Below are 19656 nucleotides of genomic sequence, written 5' to 3' on the forward strand. Positions count from 1 at the left end.
CTCATAATGCGGGGAAGGCAGTTGAAGATGCTGCAGCCACACAGAAAGTGGGGAATGAAGCAGGCTGAGACTGGAGGAGGATACCCCTTCTCCAAAGCTGGGCTCAGCAGGGCAGCCCTCCCCTCACTGCTCAGAGATTGCTAAGGGCAGCCCCCTGTGCCCTGCAGGTGGGAAAGGCACTACCATTGGTGGGGGCGGGGGTGCAGCAGAGGTTGGTGTGTAGCAATGACCTTAATTCATAGCATTTTTGTCCCTAGAGTCCCCTTCACTTCCATCTACATTCTTGCTTTATTTCTTTTTTAATGTTTTTCCATAAAACTTATTCTTTTATAGCTGTTTATGGCTAAAGGGCATCCTAGCTGCAGACTCGGAGCCAGTACGCTGATAAATTCTATCTCAGTTCCTGACCTTCCCCCCGCCTCCCCGCCACTGGTCGTCCCCAGGGCCGAACAAGAAGGAAGGAGGTGATGCAGGCCCTTCAGGAGGAGGCAGGTGTTGCAGGATTGAATGAGCCAGTATCTACAAGGCATTGGCTCTACTCCCTTGTAATATTCCCAGGCTTTCTCTGTAATGCCGCTGTAGTGAGACACGTCATTCAGAACTCCATGTAGTCCCCTAGATTTATGCACAGTGCAGCCTGTGGCTAGAACTGAATCTTAAACTAATGATCTGCCTTCCCCAGGACTAGCACCAAAATATTTTTATGTGTCAACGAGTCTAGAACTGGAGAGCTCCAGAAAAATATGGTGCCGTGTGGGGTAGGAGGTAATACTGATTTCACACGTCGTATTTTCCAGAACAGTTAGCAGGCCCTGTATTCTAATTTGGCATCCAGAAAACATGATCCCCATTGATCCATTTATTCAACAAATATTTTTTGAGCACCCCACTATGTGCCAGCAACTGAAAATCCCCAGGGATACAGCAGTGAACAAGTAGACAAAGTCCCTACTTTATGGAGCTAACATTCTAGTTGGGGGAGATAGACAATAAACATACAAATAAATGTCAGGTGGTGGTAAATGCTGCAGAAAGAACAAAATCAGGGTAAGAATAAAGTGATGGAAGTAGGGTGGTCTGAAAGGGTCTCTTGGATGATGTGACCCCTGAGTGGAGGCTTGGAATGAAGTAAGGGAGTGAGCCATGTGGCTGCCTGGAGGAAGAGGGCTCCAGCCAGTGCCAAGGTCCCTTAGGAGGAGCTTGCAGGGTTTGCTGGAGGAGCCGCAAGGAAGCCCGTGTGTCTGGAATAGTGTTTGGAGGAGAGGCGAGTGGGAGTTAGCATGTGAGGTCAGAGCAGTAGCCAGAGACGAGGTCATGCAGGGTCTCCAGGTCACGGCAAGACCTTTGGGTTTTACTCTGAGTGAAATGGGGAGCCACGGGAGGATTTTGAGAAGAAGCATGATTAGATCCTGAGGCAAAACTTAGGTTAAAAAAAGCGGGGAGACAAAAGAGGCGTGACATGATCTGATTTATAAGATCACTCGTTGCTGTTCAAAAAAAACTACGGGGGAAATATAGAAGTGTGGGGACTCCTTAGCAGGCTTTTGAAATATTCCAGGTGAGAGATGATGATGATTTGGACCAGGGCATGTTTGGTGGAGCCAGTGAGAAGTGATTATATCTTTCAGAAAAGAAATGCATATTCACTGAAGTGTGGGGTTTTTTTTGTTGTTTTGTTTTCCTGTTTCTTTTAGCACCTTAAAGATTGTTTTCTGGCTTGCATAGTTTCTGGTAAGAAGTCTGTGGCCAGGTGTGGTGGCTCACACCTGTAATCCCAACACTTTGGGAGGCCGAGGCAGGTGGGTCACTTGAGGTCAGGAATTTGAGACCAGCCTGGCCAGCATGGTGAAACCCTGTCTCTACTAAAAGTACAAAAATTAGCTGGGCATGGTGGTACACGCTTGTAATCCCAGCTACTCGGGAGGCTGAGGCAGGAGAATCACTTGAACCCGGGAGGCAGAGGTTTCAGAGAGCCAAGATCGTGCCACTGCACTCCAGCCTGGGTGACAGAGCAAGACTCCATCTCAAAAAGAAAAAAAAGAAGACTGTGAAATTTTTCTCTATCTATAAGTAATTGTGCCTCCTTTCTCTGGCTGCTGTTAAGATTTCTCTTCATTCCTGACTTTCAACAAGCTGATTTTGATGTGCCTTTATGTAGTTTCCTTTGTGTTTATAGAGCTCCTCGGATCTGTGTGTTTATAAATTTTCTCAAATTTGGAAAGATTGACATTATTGCTTCAAATATTATTTTTGCTACCCTATCCTCTCTTTTTGAACTCCAACTGCACATATGTTGGTCTTAATTTACATTGTTCTGCAGGTAGCTGAGGCTCTTTTCAGTCTTTTTTTGGTTACAGTGCTTTATTCTGAATAGTTCTATTGCTGTCTTCAAGTTCAACCTTTTTCAGCAGTCTTTAGTATGTTGTTAACTCTATTCAGTGAATTTTTCATTTCAGACATTATATTTTTCCTTTTTTTTTTTTCAAGGTGGAGTCTTGCTCAGTCACCCAGGCTGGAGTACAGTGGTGCGATCTCGGCTCACTGCAACCTCTGCCTCCCGGGTTCAAGCAATTCTCCTGCCTCAGCCTCCTGCGTAGCTAGGATTACAGGCGCCTGCCACTGTGCCTGGCTAATTTTTGTATTTTTAGTAGAGACGGGGTTTCACCATGTTGGCCAGGCTGGTCTCGAACTCCTGACCTCGTGATCTGCCCATCTTGGCCTCCCAAAGTGCTGGGAATACAGGCGTGAGCCACCGCGCCCAGCCCCCTATATTTTTCATCTCTAGAAATTCTACTTGGTTTTAAAAAAGTTTTTCCCATTTTTCTCATCATTATGTTTCTCCTTTAAATCTTGAGCATATTTTACATATTTTAACAGGTATTTAAATGCCTTTGCTAATTCCATAATCTCTGGCATTTCTGGGTCTGTTTCTATTGACTATTTTTCTCTTATTTGTGGGTCACATCTTCCTGCTTCTTTGCATATCTGATTTTTTATTAGAGATCAGAACATTATGAATTTTACATTGTTGATGCTTGATTGTTTTGTACTCTTTCAAGCAGGGTTGGACTTTGTTCTGCCAGACAGTTCTTTATAGATCAGTTGATATTTTCCAGACTTGTTTTTAAGCTTTTTAAAGGCAGGGCTAAAGGAGTCTTTTCTCTGGGACTAGACGAGCCACACTATTAAAGAATAACCTTTTTGGGGTCTCTACTGAATGCCTTGTGGATTCAGAGAAACCTTTCCACCTTTGACTGATAGGAACTCAGGTGATTTCTGGCTCTGTGAGGGCTCTGGAAATTGTTTGGTTTACAGCTCTCTGGAAATTGTTATTTCCTGGAAGTTGTTTTTCTTGGTCTTATTTTTTCCTAGGTTTTACCCTATACCTGCATAGATTGTTATTCAGACCTTTGTGAATAACAAAGAGGGACCCCTAGTAGATTTCTGGAGTCCTTTTTCTTGATAGTTCCTTCCTCTCCAGTGCTCCACAGTAGTTACAGCAGTTAAGCAGTGACAGCTGCTTTATCCTCCCTGAACTTGAATTTCTCCCCTCAATTCAGCAAGAGTTCTGGGCTCTGTCTGGATCTCTCCACTCCCGTGGCTGTCTGAAAACTGCCACCAGGCAAAAACTAGGGCTTTTGAAGGGCTCACCTTGTTTGTTTCCCTTCTCTCAGGGACCATAATCCTGAACTACCTTTTTTCCAATGTCTGAAAATAATTATCTCATAGACTTTTTCCGGTTTCCTGGTTGATTATGGTGGGAGGGAAGTCTGGATTCAGCTACGCCCTCGTGGCCTGAAGCGAAAGTCAGTGGGTAGAATCTGGATAAGTGTTGACAGTAGGGTGGCATGATTTGTTCCTGGATCAGATGTAGGGTGTGAGAGAAAGCAAAAGAATAAAAAGGACTCTAAGACTTTTGCCCAACTGCAAGAATGGATTTGCTATTTACTGAGATAGGGAAGGCTGAAGTAGAATCAAGGAGGGGCTGGTTGGGAGGGAGAATCAAGAGCTTGGTTTTGGAAATGTTAATTTTGAAATGACTTTTCCACTTCCAAGCTGGATGCCAGTTAGATAGTGGATAGGCAAGTCTAGAACTCAAGGGACAGGTTGGGTTTGAGATACAAATTTGGGATTTGCCAGCCTATAGACCACTGGTTCTTAACCCTGGCTAAAGCAATGTTATCATCACTGAAGAAGATACCTGAGAGTGGGTAATTTATAAAGAAAAGAAGATTAATTGGCTTACGGTTCTGCAAGCTACAGGAAGCTTGGCAGGAGAGGCCTCAGGGAACTTACAATCATGTCAGAAGGCAAAGAGGAAGCAGACACGTCCTTCATGGCTGGAGCAGGAGAAAGAGAGCAAAGGGGAAGGTGCTACACACTTTTAAACAACCAGATCTCATGAGAACTTACTACCATGAGAACAGCAAGGGGGAAATCCACCCCCATGTTCCAATCACTTCCCACCAGGCCCCTCCTCCAACATTGGGGATTATAATTCAACATGAGATTTGGGCAGGGACACAAATCCAAGCCATATCAACTCTAATATGTAGCCAGGAGTGAGAACCACTCATATGTGTTAGGAGTTCGCGACCAGCTTGGCCAACACGGTGAAACCCCATCTCTACTAAAAATATAAAAATTTGCCAAGTATGGTGGCAGATGCCTGTAATCCCAGCTATTTGGGAGGCTGAGGCAGGAGACTCGCTTGAAACAGAGAGGCAGAGGTTGCTGTGAGTCAAGATCATGCTACTGCACTCCAGCCTGGGTGACAGAATGAGACTCCATCTCAAAAATAAATAAATAAATAAATAAATAAATAAATAAATAAATAAAGCCCTGCCAATATCAGCTAGGGGGCTCTGGAAGCTGAGGTAGGAGGATCACTTGAAGCCAGGAATTCAAGGTTGCAGTGAGCTATGATCATGCCATTGCACTCCAGCCTGGGCAATACAGCCAGACCCAGATGCAAAAAGAAAAAGAAAAGATCACCTAGGAGAGTGGTTCTCAACCCTGGCTGCATATTAAAATTACCAGGAAGTTTTTAAGCCTTGATGCCCAGGTTGTACCCTAACCAACTGTATCATTCTCTCTGGAAGTGGGGGCTTATGAATTAGCATTTTGTAAAACTCTTCATGAGAGTAATTTCAATTGCTGTCAAGGTTAGAACCACAGAGTCCCAGGGCGTGATCGTGGGAGCCAGAAAAGAAGAGATCTGAAGATTGAGCCACAGTGCCCTTGAAGATGAAGGAGGCTAAGATAGGAGAAGATGCAAGAGAGGGCTTACAGGCTTTCCTCAAATGTCTGAACTGTGGCTGTCCACTCACATTTAAGAATTAAAAATAGAAAATTGGACTGGAAACTTGGTGTGCATAGGCGGGGCTTGTGGACTGTGGGCTTTCTTTTTGGGGCAGAGGGTGGGCAGCCAGCCATTATCTATATGGCCTTTGCCACACCCAAGTCTCTCCAGGGTTCTTCGGGGCAGTTCCCCTCCCTGCCCTTCTCAGCTGTACTCCCTCTGAGCTGTGGGTTTCTCCACCTGCCTTCATCAGTTACAGCTCTCTCAAGCTGTCCATCTTGCACAAGCATGTTGAAACTTCTCGGGCCCTTCCACTGTAAACCCTCTGCCCATTCCCTGTGTTGTTGCTAGTTTACACCTTTATGTCCTTTTACCATCATTTAAATAGGGTCTTAAGAGGGAGGGTAGATAAATTGAGGTAATTAAATAATCATCTTGAACCAGAAGTCTCCCAACTATTTTTTTTTACACTGAGAGTCTCTTTCTGTCACCCAGGCTGGAGTGCAGTGGCATGATCACAGCTTACTGCAGCCTCAACCTCCCTGGCTCAAAAGATCCTCCCACCTCAGCCTCCCCAGTATCTGGGACTACAGGTGCTCGCTACCACACCTGTCTAATTTTTGTAGTTTTCGTAGAGACAGGGTTTTGCCATTTTGCTTAGACTGCTTCCAACTTTTTAAACATGAGGATCGCTTTAAATGCGAGGAATAGTTTCACAGCACCCATATGATGGAACTTACGTATACGTTCAGTATCCATTAATTAATAGGGAAAATGCATATTAACACACAAAGTCCTCTGAATTAATTCAGTAGCACTTTTAAGTGCATCTTCATCAGAAAACTATTTACATATTTTTGGAAAGTAATAGCATATACCATGTAGGAGAAAGTTAAGCTTGCAAACAACAATTGGTGACCAAGTAGATTGATATGCCTTTGCAATAACTGCAGAGTTCCCAAAGGATTCCAAGCCCAATCATTGGGACTCACAGTTCTAGACCCTAGGAAGCCACTGGAAGTTTTTGAATAAGAGAGAGGGTGTTACTGAAGAACTTATGACACTTGCTTCATTTACAGCTTTTCCCTGTCCATAGTTGCCTCTTTCTCTGGAAGTTTAGCGTTGGATGGGTTCCTCCCTGAGGGAGAGAGCATGTAGATGATACTGGCTGCCCCAGCCCTGAGCAAATTATTTGAGAAAAAAAAAAAGACGTTAAGTGCAATTCAGTCTTGGCTTTATATTCCATGACCTCCTCTTCTCTATTTTTTTCTTATCTACTCTCTTTAGAAATTCTGTTCCTTACTGTCCATCAGTTAGCACAAATGGCTTGCATTTTGAGGTGGTCATGCTATTAGCACTATGCTGAGCATTTACACACTTCATCTCATTTAATTCTCATCAGCATCCTGTGGAGGTGAGCACAGTTCACATCTCATTTACAGATGAGGAAATTGAGGCAACAAGAGGTTAAATGGCTTTCTCAGATCAAAGAGCCAGCAAGTGACAGAGCTGAGATTCTAGCCCAGGTGTCCCTGACTCCATAGCCAGTCCCCCTACTCCCCACAAAGTTGGTGCTGCACAAATGATGAGGAATTGAGAGACATATGAGCTACTTATAAATGACTGAATTGGGAAAAGACATCCATCTGTATCCAGGCTTCCCAAAGGGTCCACTCTCTGGCAGCAGCCTCCCTGGTTTCTTTCAGGGGAAGCTACTTTGCATTTCGGTGGTCCCCAGCCTTTCGAAGCCCGAGTGTGGCTAATGCTACCCTCACTGCAGCCTTTCCTCCAGCCAAACTAGTCAGCAAGACCCTGAACTGTCCCTCCAGTCTTCATTCATAGCATTCTCCCTGCCTGGAGCATCCCTGCCTGTCCTTTACCCTTCATGTATCTAAGGCCCACTTCCTCTTTGGAGCCCACCTTCATCATCCAGGCTTCATGGAGCCGCCTCCTTCGTTTGCCTTCTGCCAGTGATGATCTGACCTCCTAGCACCTTGCCATCTCCTATCTTGTGTATGACTTCCCTCCCCACTCAGACGGTGAGACTCTGCCTTTAAAAAATAATGACAAAACGAGTGGTCTTTAATTCACTTGAATAATAGATACTTCTTATAGAACATTTGAAAAAGAGAGAAGAGCAAAAAAAGTGAGAGGGAAAAAAAGCCTTTAGCTTCACCACTAAAATAGTACTCCAGAGATTTTTTTGTCCTTGAGTCTATTTTCTGGATGAATTTTGGGTTTTGTTTTTGTGTATTGGTATGTGATGTCAAAATCAACTTTCTAAGCATCCCTCTTGTTGGATGCATAGTATTCCTCAGAGAGGATGTGCCATGGTTTGTTATAAGCACGACTGCATCCCCCACAGGACCTAGCCTGGGGGACCCATCCAGGAGGGCCCTGGTGAAGACCATGTGAGTAATTGGGTTGTCTGCGGGATAGGAAAAGGGTGGGTTACACCATGCGGTATGTAAGCTGCCAGGGGGCCATTTAGGAGGCTGGAAAATTACAGAGTGCTCATACTGAGCCTACATCTGCCAGAAAAGGGCACTTAAAACAAATCCCATGAAATTATAGCTTTTGCAATCTATGAGTTAGACAAGAAAGTACACACGACCAATGTGTTTCAGTAGGAACGCTGCGAACAATGATGTTAGCCATCACTGGGGCCTGGGAAGAAAGGGTTTGAAAGAGAAAGGTCTTCCCAAGTGTGGTTCTCGGTAAACATTCTTTATAATTCAAAGCTAATATGGTTTATGCCCTTGGCAGAGATGCCAGGGGTTCCCTGGGTTATGAGGCCTTGCTGGAGGGACAGCTCTTCGAAAGGGAAGCGTTACAGGCTGAGACTGTACCAAGCCTGTATGGGAGGGTTCCTTTGGTGTAGCTTTATCCCCGAAACACCACGTGTATGCTGATGGGGAGTAGGGGCACAGGGTAGTACAAGATGCTAGTGCTCGTGTGTCTGTGTGTCTGATGTCAGGGTGGAAGGCTGTCTTTGTTTTTAATACTCTGTTGAAGCAGCAGAGTCACTCCAATAGAAAGAGAGGAGACATGGGTGGTGGGCTTTCTAGAATGTTGGCCTTTGGAAGCCACCAAGAGTGGAGGGAAGGTGGGCCCTGGGTACTTACCCCCACATCTGGGAGTCCCTGCTTCCAGGAGCAGTGACAGCCATCCTCCTGGCTCCTTGGTAGAAAGAACCTCAATCCTCCTCCCATCAGTGGCAGAAGTAGCTATGAGGATTGAAGCTGGGTGGGCGATATCTCAATCCTTGGCAGAAGGATGGGAAACAAAGACTTTAAACATGTTAAACATCCTTTTACAGATCTCCAGAATTATAGTGACAGTGGGGAGAAGGAGGGAATGACCCATCCCCCATCCCCAGCTTGCTAGCCCAGCTCCTGGAAGATCAGCCCCTGGGCAGTGCCAGCCTGCATGACCGTCCTGATCCCCCACTCTGCCCTTTCTCCCAAAGAGCCAACAGAGCACATGTCTAGGAGAAGACCCCCTATCACCTTCTAGGTTGTCCTGCCACAGAACAGGAGCACCCAGCAATACAGCAGAGCTTCCCATAGGTTTCTGCAGTGTCTTCAGAGACCCGCAAGCAGGGTCAGCCCTTGTGGAGTCTCTGACCCAAATTCTGACATTACCTCTATCACTTATTCCCAAAGTGACCTTAGGCTGCACTTTTCTGAGCCTCAGATTGTGCATCTAAAAACCGAGGATAATGCCTACCTCACTAGGTGGTTGTGAAGAAATGTAAATAAACCGTGTGTGAAAATGATTTCTAAAACCAGAAAACCCCACATAAACCTCAGTGAGGAAAGCAACACAGTGTAGTAATCAGAGCTAAAAAAAAAAAAAAAAAAAAAAAGTAGGTGTCTGTGCTTGTTGTGGTGGTGGTTGTTGCGTGTCAGAGTCTGCAGTCTAATGCCCTGGTAGCTCCTTATTCACAGCTACGTTGATACATCTGCTCAAGTAAATTAAAGTTCCCACCTCAAAAAATTCCTTTAAAAATAACACGTTGGCCAAGCACAGCACTGCACACCTATAGTCCCAGCTACTCGGAGGCTGAGGTGGGAGGATCTCTTGAGCTCAGAGGTTTGAGGCTGTAGCGCATTATGATTGTGCCTGTGAGTAGCCACTGCACTCCAGGCTTGGCAACACAGTGAGACCCCATCTCTAAATAAATAAATAAAAAGAAAAAGAACTCATTCTCATGCCAATGTGTGAATTGACCCAGGTATTTTTGTTGGCCCAGAAGTAAAAAATGTGATTTCACTAGCCAGTGATGAAAACCTGTCAGTTTCCCATGTCTTTCTTGCTTGTCACTGTGCATGAGTGAGCTTCTCACATGCTCAAAGGCAGACGCCATCTGAGTGCTCTCACCTGGCTTTGATACTCTCACCTCGCGCCATCCCTGCTGAGGACCTTAAGGGTCACAGTGTGGCAGTGATTTCTCTGATAAAACAAAAATCTGTGTAGTGTGACTTGGGCCCAGATGAAATATAGGCTTCTGAAAGCTCAACCTGGCAGCAGGACCCCAGAACGGCCCAGAGTTGCTGGAACCCACCCCAGAGACCCTCCCCTCAGAGCTCCCATGAAAGGGAGCAAGAAGGGAGAATGGGTGGCAGAGGCATTTTACAGTTTATCAAGGCATGGGTAGACTAATGTTTTAAAACTAAAAAAAAAAAAATCCTTGTTGTTCTGTTTATTGAGCATCTACTAAGCGCCTAGTGTTGCACTGAATCTCAGACTAGGACTGTGACTTGTTTGCAAAGGCTCCAGTCCCTGGGCTGTGCATGTGCCAGGGTGCTTGTGAGGAGCGGTCGGTCTCCGCGTCTGAGCATCCTCAGGAAGACCAGGCTGTGCCCCTGGGCCCAAGCCTGTTGTGGAGTGAGGAGAGCTGCATCAGAGACAGCCTCAACAGAAGTGGTATGATGAGAACCTGGAGGAGCCCAGCAGGCCTGATGGAAGCAGCTGGTTCTTTGGCTGCCCCTATCCTGCCCAGGAGGTTATTTCTCTGGGAATAAACAGTCCCCTGCAGTTAGCAGGATAAATATAAACACAGCCTCCTGATCAGGGCTCAGAAACCAAGCTTTGCATCCTGGGCTCCCTGCTGCCGCTGCTGCTGCTGCTACAGAAAACAGAATGAGCCAGGGTGCAGCCACGTGGGGCTTCTGCAGCCAAGCAAACAGGCGGCCCCAGTCTCCTCCGGCTGCCGTAACAAAGTACCACGGACTGGGGGACTTAAACAATGGAAATGTATTTTCTCACAATTCTGGAGGCCAGAAGTCTAAGATCAAGGGGCTGGCAGGGTTGGTTTCTTCTGAGGACTCTCTCCTTGGCTTGCAGACAACCACCTTCTCCGTGTCTTCATGTGGTTTTCCTTGTGTATGTCTGTGTCTTAATACTCTCTTCCTGTAAGGACACCAGCCATATTGGATTAGGGCTAACCCTAATGGCCTCATTTTACCTTGATTCCCTTTTTTAAAAAGCCTTTCTACCAATGCAATAACATTCTGAGGTACCGGAGTGTTAGGATCTCAACATATGAATTTATGGGCATACAGTTCAGCCCAGAACAGGGGCCCAGGAGGTCACCGAGACCATCTCCCTGCCTTCAGACTGAAACTCATCAGAACATTCCTAGAGGGAAGAGAGTCAGCCCAAATTTTAAAGACCACCTTAGAGAAAGATATTTCATATATTTGGTGTGGCTTGGTGATTTTCAGAAATTGCTATTGCTGGTGACTAAAAGCCAGCTTGCTTCCACAAAGCATCTGAATGAATGTTAAGTGCTGAAACTGGAATAACTGAACCCCAAACTCTAAGAGTGCAGGACCGTGTCCTAGCACAGTGCTTGCCATAGCAGGCTCCCAACAGGCTTCCTGTGGACAGGAAGAGGACAAGGGAAAGAGGGAGGGATGAAGGAAGCTAAAAATCAATTGGAAAAGGGTGAGGGATGTATCAGGTACTGGGGCACAGCTCTACAGCAATGAATGGCCACAGCGGCTCTGCACTTCCCATTGGAACACTCAAACTGGGCAATAGGGCACTCAGGGTTCAATAAAAGGCAGCAAGTCGCAAGCGTCCTCAGGAAACCAGCACCTCAGATTCTGAATTCTAGGAGGAAGGAATTGCACAGATGGATCTTACTGATTTATGTAGAGACAGGGTCTCACTCTGTTGCCCAGGCTGGAGTGCAGTGGTTGAATCACAGCTCACTCCAGCCTTGACCTCCTGGGCTCAAACAATCCTGCCTCAGCCTCCTGAGTAGCTGGAACTACAGGTGTGAGCCACCATGCCCAGCTTGCTTTTTGTTTGCTTGTTTGTTTGTTTGTTTTTAATTGTTTCTAGGGATGGAGTCTCACCATGTTGCCCAGGCTGGTCCCAAACTCATGGCCTCAAGCAATCCCCCTGCCTTGGCCTCCCAAAGTGCTGGGATGACAGGCATGAGCCACCGTGCCTAGCCTAACAGATCTTTAAAGAGAGACATCGGCAGTGATGGTTTTTCTTTGGTTTTGCAGAAGACACAGGAAGAGTCTTCAAATGGATGCTTCCACTGTCCCTTCAGAAAGGCAGAAGATGGAGCACTAAATCTGACTGAAGGCACTTCTGTGGGCAGTGAGGGCACTATCGTTCACCTGCTATTTTCTGATCACCCATTTTAATGTAGAGATGGCATTTGAGGGGTCTTTACTGCTGTGGTTACCGGGGTCTCATTCAAACCCTGAGCAGGTGAGCCCATGTCCTGTCACGTCCCAGGCCGGACACTCAGCCCCCAGGCACAGTGACTACACCTCATGGCTGGCACAGAGTAGGAAAGTGAGTAGCTGTGAGTACACATGTGAGGGAGGGGGTTGACACTGTTGTGAAACTTTAGCACCATTGCTTGTGTCTTCTCCAAGATAGGTCTGCCCGGTGAGGCCTTCTCTTCCCTGCTCCACCCTTTGTGGAGGCCTAACCTTGATAAGGAGCTGAAGAAGCATATTTAGTGTTTCCTCTGTGCCACACACTCTGCTAAATCCACCAACTGTCCCCTCCCCTCTGATCCTCACAACCATCTGTAAGGCAGTGCTGTCTACTTGATAGATGGGGAAACTGAGGCATAGCGAGTAGCTTGCTGTCAGCCACCAGTGAGTAGTGGGGGCTAGATCAACCTAAACCCTTGACTCCAGGGCTTGTGATTTAGCCACTGTACTCATACATGGGCAAGTCACACAGCCTCTCTGAGATAAAGAAAACGCAGTGTCTGAGCACTTCAGCTGTGGATGTCCTTGGCCTCCCTGGGAAGCGGCTTTAATAGCAGCCTCCCCTACCTGCGTCCATTTCTTCCCCTTTCGGCTCCTTCTGCAGCCCTCCGCAGTCTGGCATCCACACAGTGGTGCCCCCTTCTCTCCTGCACAGAGCCAGCTTCCTCTCAGTTGCCAAATCCCAGTAGAACTGTTAGGTTTCCATCTTACTAGATTCTTCTAGAAATTTCTGACCCCTTGCCCCCTCATTCCTTCCTTCCTGAATGGCGCTCTAGCTTCAGCAACTTCATCCTCTTCTGCGTTTGTGGCCTCCCTTTGGCCTCCCTTCCTTAGTCCCCTTTTTGCTACTCCCCTGGTCTGGGCCACCCCACCTGTTTGATCCACAGCCTCTGAACTAGACTCGCTGAACTCACCCCTGCAGTCTGTCCCCAGTACTGCAGCCAGAGACACTTTTTTTTTGACTACCACCTCCTAAAATTTTTTTAATAAACAGTGCTTGATTGAGAGCGTATAAACACTATGAACAAAACACAAACTGATACACCCTCAAGTGTTTCCCTTCTTATAACTGAAAGATTATAGGCTTGAGAGATGAGGTTGAGAAATGGGAGATATAAATTCTGGCTCAGACTTGAGGAAGATTGGTGTCATGCAAGCTACATTATTTATCCTGGATTCAGTTTCCCTGTCTACAAAATGGGAGCAATGATGATATTGTCTTTACTGGGTTATGGTGATGACCACATTAAATAAGACAAAAAATTTGCTCCACATTGCTTGCGGCTATTAAAGATGTTGATGGGTGTTCGTTTAATCTAATTTCCTTTTAAAATTGTATGAGACTCTGCTGACAGAGAAAAAGAAGACAGTTATCAAATATATTCAGCATATCTGCTGTTGCTTGAAATCTACTTGAATATTATATTTCTTTTTCTTTTTGTAAAACCACTAGTTTATCTGTTTCTCCCTCACATTAAAATCAAATGAAAGTCATGGTTTTTCTCATTTCAGGGACATTTGTATCACCTAAACTTTGCCCTGAAAGTGTGCAGGAGGGATTTGCTGGCTAATCTCTTTGTCCAGTGTTTTCTCTGTCACCCAGGCTAGAGTGCAGTGGTGCAGTCTAGGCTCACTGCAACCTCTGCCTCCTGGGTTCAAATGATTCTCCTGCCTCAGCCTTCCAAGTAACTGGGATTACAGGCATGCACCACCATGCCTGGCTAATTTTTGTATTTTTAATAGAGACGGGGTTTCACCATGTTGGCCAGGCTGGTCTCAAACTCCTGACCTCAAGTGATCCACCTGTCTCAGCCTCCCAAAGTGCTGGGATTACAGACATGAGCCACCATGCCCAGTCCTTTTTCACTCTTTTCTTCTCTGTTTCCAGCCCCTCTGCCTCAGGGCCTTTGCTCGTGCTGTTGACTAGCCTGAAACACTCTTACCCTAGTCCTTTATCAAACATCGGTTCCTTAACGAGGCCTCCCTGGACCCACCCTACTTAAAACCATGACCTGCCTCCTCCCTGCCCGCACACTCCTCACCCTCTTAGCCTGCTCTATTTTTTATTGTTTGTAGCACTTGCCACTTTCTCACAGGCCACATAATTGTTTGTAGTTTATTATTCTGTCTCCCATACTGAAATGTAAGCTTCTTGAGGGTAGGGGACTTTGTCTGTTTAGATAACTGTTAAATCCCAAGGGCCTAGCACAGTTCCTGGCCATAGTAGGCCCTCAATAAATGTTTGTTGAATGAATGTGGTCTCCTTCATAGACTCCTCTTCTGCCCTTTAGATACTGGAGTTCCTCAGGGGCCTTCGTTCTCATACCACACGTGCTCCCTGGAAAGTCTTATCCACATGACACCTGAACCCTTGAATGCCAACCTGGACCTTGCAGACCTTGTGCCCAACTGCCTCCATCTCCTGGCTAAGGCATCTTCACTACTCAGTTCCAATAGCACCTGCTCTGGGACACCCTCCCAAACCTCTTCTCTTGCTTCCTGGAAACCCCTGACATCTCCCTTGCTGTCATTTTCACAGGGCATTGTGGTCATTGTGTATGAGGACAGGGATCATATCTTATTCATTTTTATTTATGAACTTAACAGTGCTTGTTGGGGGTGAACTTACGGTTTCAAAAGTAGCAACTATCCCATTTGCACCATAGAAAATGTGAAATATTTATAAAAGCAAATAGAAGAAACTTAAAATGAAAATCACAGCCAGGCGCGGTGGCTCACGCCTGTAATCCCAGCACTTTGGGAGGCCGAGGCGGGCGGATCACGAGGTCAAGAGATTGAGACCATCCTGGCCAACATGGTGAAACTCCGTCTCTATTAAAAATATAAAAATTAGCTGGGCGTGGTGGCGGGCCCCTGTAATCCCAGCTACTCGGGAGGCTGAGGCAGGAGAATCGCTTGAACCCGGGAGGCGGAGGTTGCAGTGAGCTGAGATCGCGCCACTGCACTCCAGCCTGGGCGACAGAGCAAGATGCCATCTCAAAAAAAAAAAAAAAAGAAAAAGAAAGAAAATCACCCATATTTTCACAACTGAGCAGTGTGTTCCATGTACGGAATTAAGTACGTGTGTGTGCACACATGCACATACACAGCCAAGTAAATTGGAACACTTGGAAAGAATTTCATTTACAAAAAATAATGAATGGCATCCAGTAAAATGCTATTATGGGCTGCAAAGCACAGCAGCATTTTGAGAAAGATGAAGGCAGCCCCTGAGCGCCGAGAGCTGGCCTGGCACTCACAGTGGGGCTGGGAGGATCTGCCATGGAGCATAAGCATTTCACAGAACCCCTGATCAGGCAAGGCCGCCTTATGACCAAGATGGAGTGAGAGAAAACCAAGACCATTCACCCCATAATCATGTCCAAACACAGACCAAAACAAGAACATCGTCCAAACCACAAAAAAGACCAAACATCCCTCATCTGGTTAGTATGAGCAACTGTTGCTTCTTGGCCAATCACAGCTTGGCCTCGCTATGTCGTTCCCATCTTCCAGCTAAGAATTAAGATGCCCAGTCATAGAAATACTCCCGCTCTTTGGCAGCATCCCATCCAGAGCGAAGCCTGCTTCCTTAAGCCCTCCGTAAATCACCTAACCCAAGAACTCAAACCCAACTCCTAGAATTAGCCCTCTTTGATACCCTCTGACTGAGATGCCCCAGAATCCATGGTGGCCAAGCTTCCTCATTGCAGTGAGCCAGTAAGCTCAATTGTGTTTCACTACAGGTGTGTTCCTGGAGGTCTGTGGGCAATCTTATTCACCATAGTCTTCCTTCCCTTGCCCGCATGCCTGGCACACAGCAGGTCTCAAAAACATGTTGAGTTAACTGAAACTAAGATGGAGACAATGTTTCTGGTACAGTGTCTGCTGGTGATCACTGGACAAACTGCCAGTTCTGTCGGGAATTTAGCAGCTGCTCCCTGAAGACCTGCATTCTGGAGGGTGGCAAGAAGTCCAAGACAATGGGCCATGTCCTCATTGGCAAGCTAACAGAAAAACACAAAGGGTTAAATCTCTGGGACAATGGTCAGGACAGGGGCTGTCACAAGACAGCACACAATTAAATGCCTGGTGAGCTTAAAATGCTGTCAGATGATGGAGAGGATTCAGACAGGCGAAGAGAAAAGGAAATAAGTCATTCCTGAACTTGAAAGGTGGGGCTGGGGAGCTCAGGGCAGCTGAGCCGGAGAGTGATCTGGGCAGAGCTGTGCCTCAATAACACCAACTGGGACTGTGCGCAGAATGAGCCAAAAGGAGAGAGAATATTTCCAGAAAACCAGGGAGTCTGGGTCCCAGGTCATATGAAGGGAGGAGGGCAATAGGCAAGGCAAGGAGGTGGCAGGAAGGTAGATTTGAAATTGGGCAGAACTGAGTTGCAATCCCGGTTGTGCCATTTTCTGTGACCCTGACCTTCAAGGTCATTAACGTCTCTGAACCTCAGCTTCCATCTTCTGTCGCACAGGGTCTGACAGAAAGTCATGCCACAGATCCAGGGCAGGCGTTTTGGCCACAGCAAGTACCCTGGCGCAGTATGATTGAATGCTCATCTCAGGGAAAAATCACAGTTGCATTCTCTGAACCTAAGGCTGAGTCAGGCCTCAAGTGGTGGAGTGGAAAGAGCTGTGGGCATGGGGCTGGGACCTGTGCTGCCTTACTTCTCTGAGCCTTGGTTTCCTCACTGGCATAATGACACCTCCCCCAGGAGCTGCTCTGGGGATTACACCTGTGAAAGTACCAGCAGAGTGCTTGGTCTGGGATAGGGGCTCCATAAATTCAGTCCCCACCATCCCTCACTTCCTGTGTGCGGGCCATCAACCTCCCCGTCTGTCTGTGGCAGCTGAGAGTGGAATGTGCCGTTAGTTCCAGCCCCACCCCCATTAGAGGAGGGGTGTGCCCCCATTAGAGGAGGGGTGCGCCTTACCCCTCAGCCGCAGTGCAGTGACCACAGCCAGGCCCTGACAGAGACCCTTGTGCTTTGACATTTTGGGCTGGATGAAAAGAGAGAGAGACCCATGTGCTGAGGTGCTGTGGGCACCAGCCCATAGGACAGGTGCATGTCAGGGGCTAGCAAAGCAGACACACAGCTCCCCGTGGGCCTCTAGAGCACCTCCCTGGCTGCAGCTGAAAGGTGTGGGTTTGTTTTCATCATGGCTCCTCATCTTTATATTCCTCCTTTGAAGCAGCCAACCAGGCTGGCTTCTGTGGGAAGGCCAAGCATGGGGACACCTCAGTTGGAGGGAGCTGGGCCCTTAAGCAGTGGCCTCTGTGCATTGAGTCGTCCCTGAGGGCTCTGTGTGCCCCCTCAGCCTGGGCACTGAGCCCCCCCAGATGCAGCTTGTAGCTCCATGGAAAGGACGAGGGTGTGCTTCTCCAGGTGTATAAAACTGAATTCATTGAGAGGGCTTGGAACTATCCACTTGAGAGCAGGATTCGTTGCTTTACAAACCACCAGAGACTTCCTTTTAAAATCTCCTCCTGTGTGATAGAGGAGTTGAGGTAAAGTAATTGAATTGACATTGTCTTGCTGCTCTGAGCACCTCCTCCTCACGGCCGGCTGGTCTGTCTCCCTTCTGAGAGGTGGTATGACCCCGGAGCTCTTCCCCACACAAGCCCCACATGAGCGCCCTGAGGTGGGTGGGAGGAGTGAGGGACGGGGTAGGTGGGCAGAGCTTTCTTCATCTCATTGCTCCTCACTCCGGGTTCATCAGTCACATCTTTGTCCCATCAAAGGCCTCCGTTGGTCTTGGATTTAGTCTTCTCCCAAAATTCTGGGCCGAGATAAGGGCTCTGCTCTGCTGTGCTCTTTTGAGGGGAGGGGGCAGAAGGGGCAGTGATCTCATCCCTGGAAAGGATTAGTCATCAGGGAGACAGGGACAGATCTTGGGGAGGGGGGGCTGGAGATGGGCTGTATGTAAATGAGTCATCTTCCCTCCAGCTCGGGGCCGAGCTTGACAGCTGCTCCCCAGGAGAGGTTGTTAAACGGGAGCTACCCGGAGGCAGGAGTGGTTAACCGGCTTTTAATAACTCATTTTGCTGAATGATTTCTGGTGAGGAGAGAAAAACCTTAATCCCAGAGATAAAGCACAGAGTGGGGGGTGGTGGAAGTCAGCCCCACTAGCAAGGAAGGCTGCGCCGAGGTACAAAGTCGATTCAAAGAAGTCACTTGAATTTGCTCACAGTTAACCAAAACCTCTCTAATGTTAGAAGTCACTGGCCTCAGCCTGTGGGGTTCATCCTCTGTCCCCAGCTCCCCTACTCCTGCTACCTCAGCTGTCCTTGCCTCCCATCTTGTTGTCATCAAATGAAGAAAGTCACCTCAAAGGCCCCCAGAGAACAAGACAAAAGCAAGCAGAACAGGGGCAGAGGGCCATTTTCTCTGTGCCTGGCTGACTGAAGCCTCTCTGTCCGGATCACTGCGCACCCAATGCAAGAGGGGTGCACTGGATGCTCCCAACCCACACCTGGCTTTGGAGGGAAGAAAACCAAGAGCTTCTGTCCTCAGGGAGCAGTCCATCCAGCTCTGCAAATCAGACAAACCAGCAAGCGCCAACAAATAGAGCAGCCCACGGTCTCAGCTTTTCCACAACAGCCCCATTTTAAAATATCCCTCCCACACACACACACTCTCACTCTGGGGACTGGAAAAGATGGTGCCTAACCTCTAGCCGGGCCTCCTACCCAGCGCAGGCGCCAAAGCAGGAAGTGAGCCCAGAGGTGGGGAGATGGAGGCCCAGCGAGGTAGGAGAACGGCGAGTCAATGGTAGAGCCAGGCTTGAGTGTGCCTACAGGGGCATTTCCCTGCCATGGAAATCCATATGTCATGTCGTGATTTGCCCATTCCTTGCCTGCCTCACCTGAGCCACTTTGCTGTGAAATAAGGTCTATGCCTCACCCATCGTGCTTCCCAGCTAAGCTTGGTGCTTTTGGGGAGCTTACTATGTCCCGGGCACTGTGGGATGCATGTGGGAACTATATCCTCATTTAATCCTCACAGTGACATTCAGAGGTAGGGCAGTGGGCCGGGCACAGTGGCACACTCATGTAATCCCAGCACTTTGGGAGGCCAAGGTGGGCAGATCACCTGAGGTCAGGAGTTGGAGACCAGCCTGTCCAACATGGTGAAACCCCGTCTCTACTAAAAATACAAAAATTAGCCAGATGTAGTGGCACGCACCTGTAGTCCCAGCTACTTGGGAGGCTGTGGCAGGAGAATGGCTTAAACCTGGGAGGTAGAGGTTGTAATGAGCCAAGATCGCACCACTGCACTCCAGCCTGGGCGACAGAGTGAGACTGTCTTAAAAAAATAAAAAATAAATAAATAAATGAAGAGGTAGGGCATTGGGCCATTTTTAGAGGGAGAAGCAAGGGTCCAAGAAGGTAAGGAATGTGTCCATGTCACCCCCTTAGCAGATGGAGGCACCAGAGCCTGACACCACCATCCCTGTTCCTAGTTCCGCTCTCAGCTATCTGAGAGAGGCCCTTCCCAAGACTGCAGGAGTGAAGACTTGCTGAGTTTGTCTTCTGAGCATGAGGCTTACCAAAGCCTAGAAATTTCTACAGAGCAGGGCACAATGCCAGGTGGTA

General features: G+C 47.6%; 2 protein-coding genes across 3 annotated transcripts in view; one reads left to right on the forward strand and one right to left on the reverse strand.

Annotated features, from left to right (window-relative positions):
- The window catches only part of MSH2 (mutS homolog 2), a 306776-nt gene that overhangs the window by 161401 nt on the left and 125719 nt on the right, over positions 1-19656 (reverse strand). The window contains exon 17 of one of the 2 annotated variants that reach the window (XM_054548212.2): positions 9591-10717. The exons of the other annotated variant lie outside the window; for it this stretch is intronic. Coding sequence (XP_054404187.1) covers positions 10704-10717 — 14 coding nt within the window. The 3' untranslated portion in view covers positions 9591-10703. Of the gene's footprint in view, positions 1-9590; positions 10718-19656 lie in introns of those variants that run through there. 2 annotated transcript variants of the gene reach the window in all.
- Positions 1-19656, forward strand: part of KCNK12 (potassium two pore domain channel subfamily K member 12) — a 54401-nt gene that overhangs the window by 18516 nt on the left and 16229 nt on the right. The gene's annotated exons all lie outside the window — the stretch shown is intronic.

This window comes from Pongo abelii, chromosome 12 (genome assembly GCF_028885655.2).
Source record: "Pongo abelii isolate AG06213 chromosome 12, NHGRI_mPonAbe1-v2.0_pri, whole genome shotgun sequence".
Lineage (NCBI taxonomy): Eukaryota > Metazoa > Chordata > Mammalia > Primates > Hominidae > Pongo > Pongo abelii.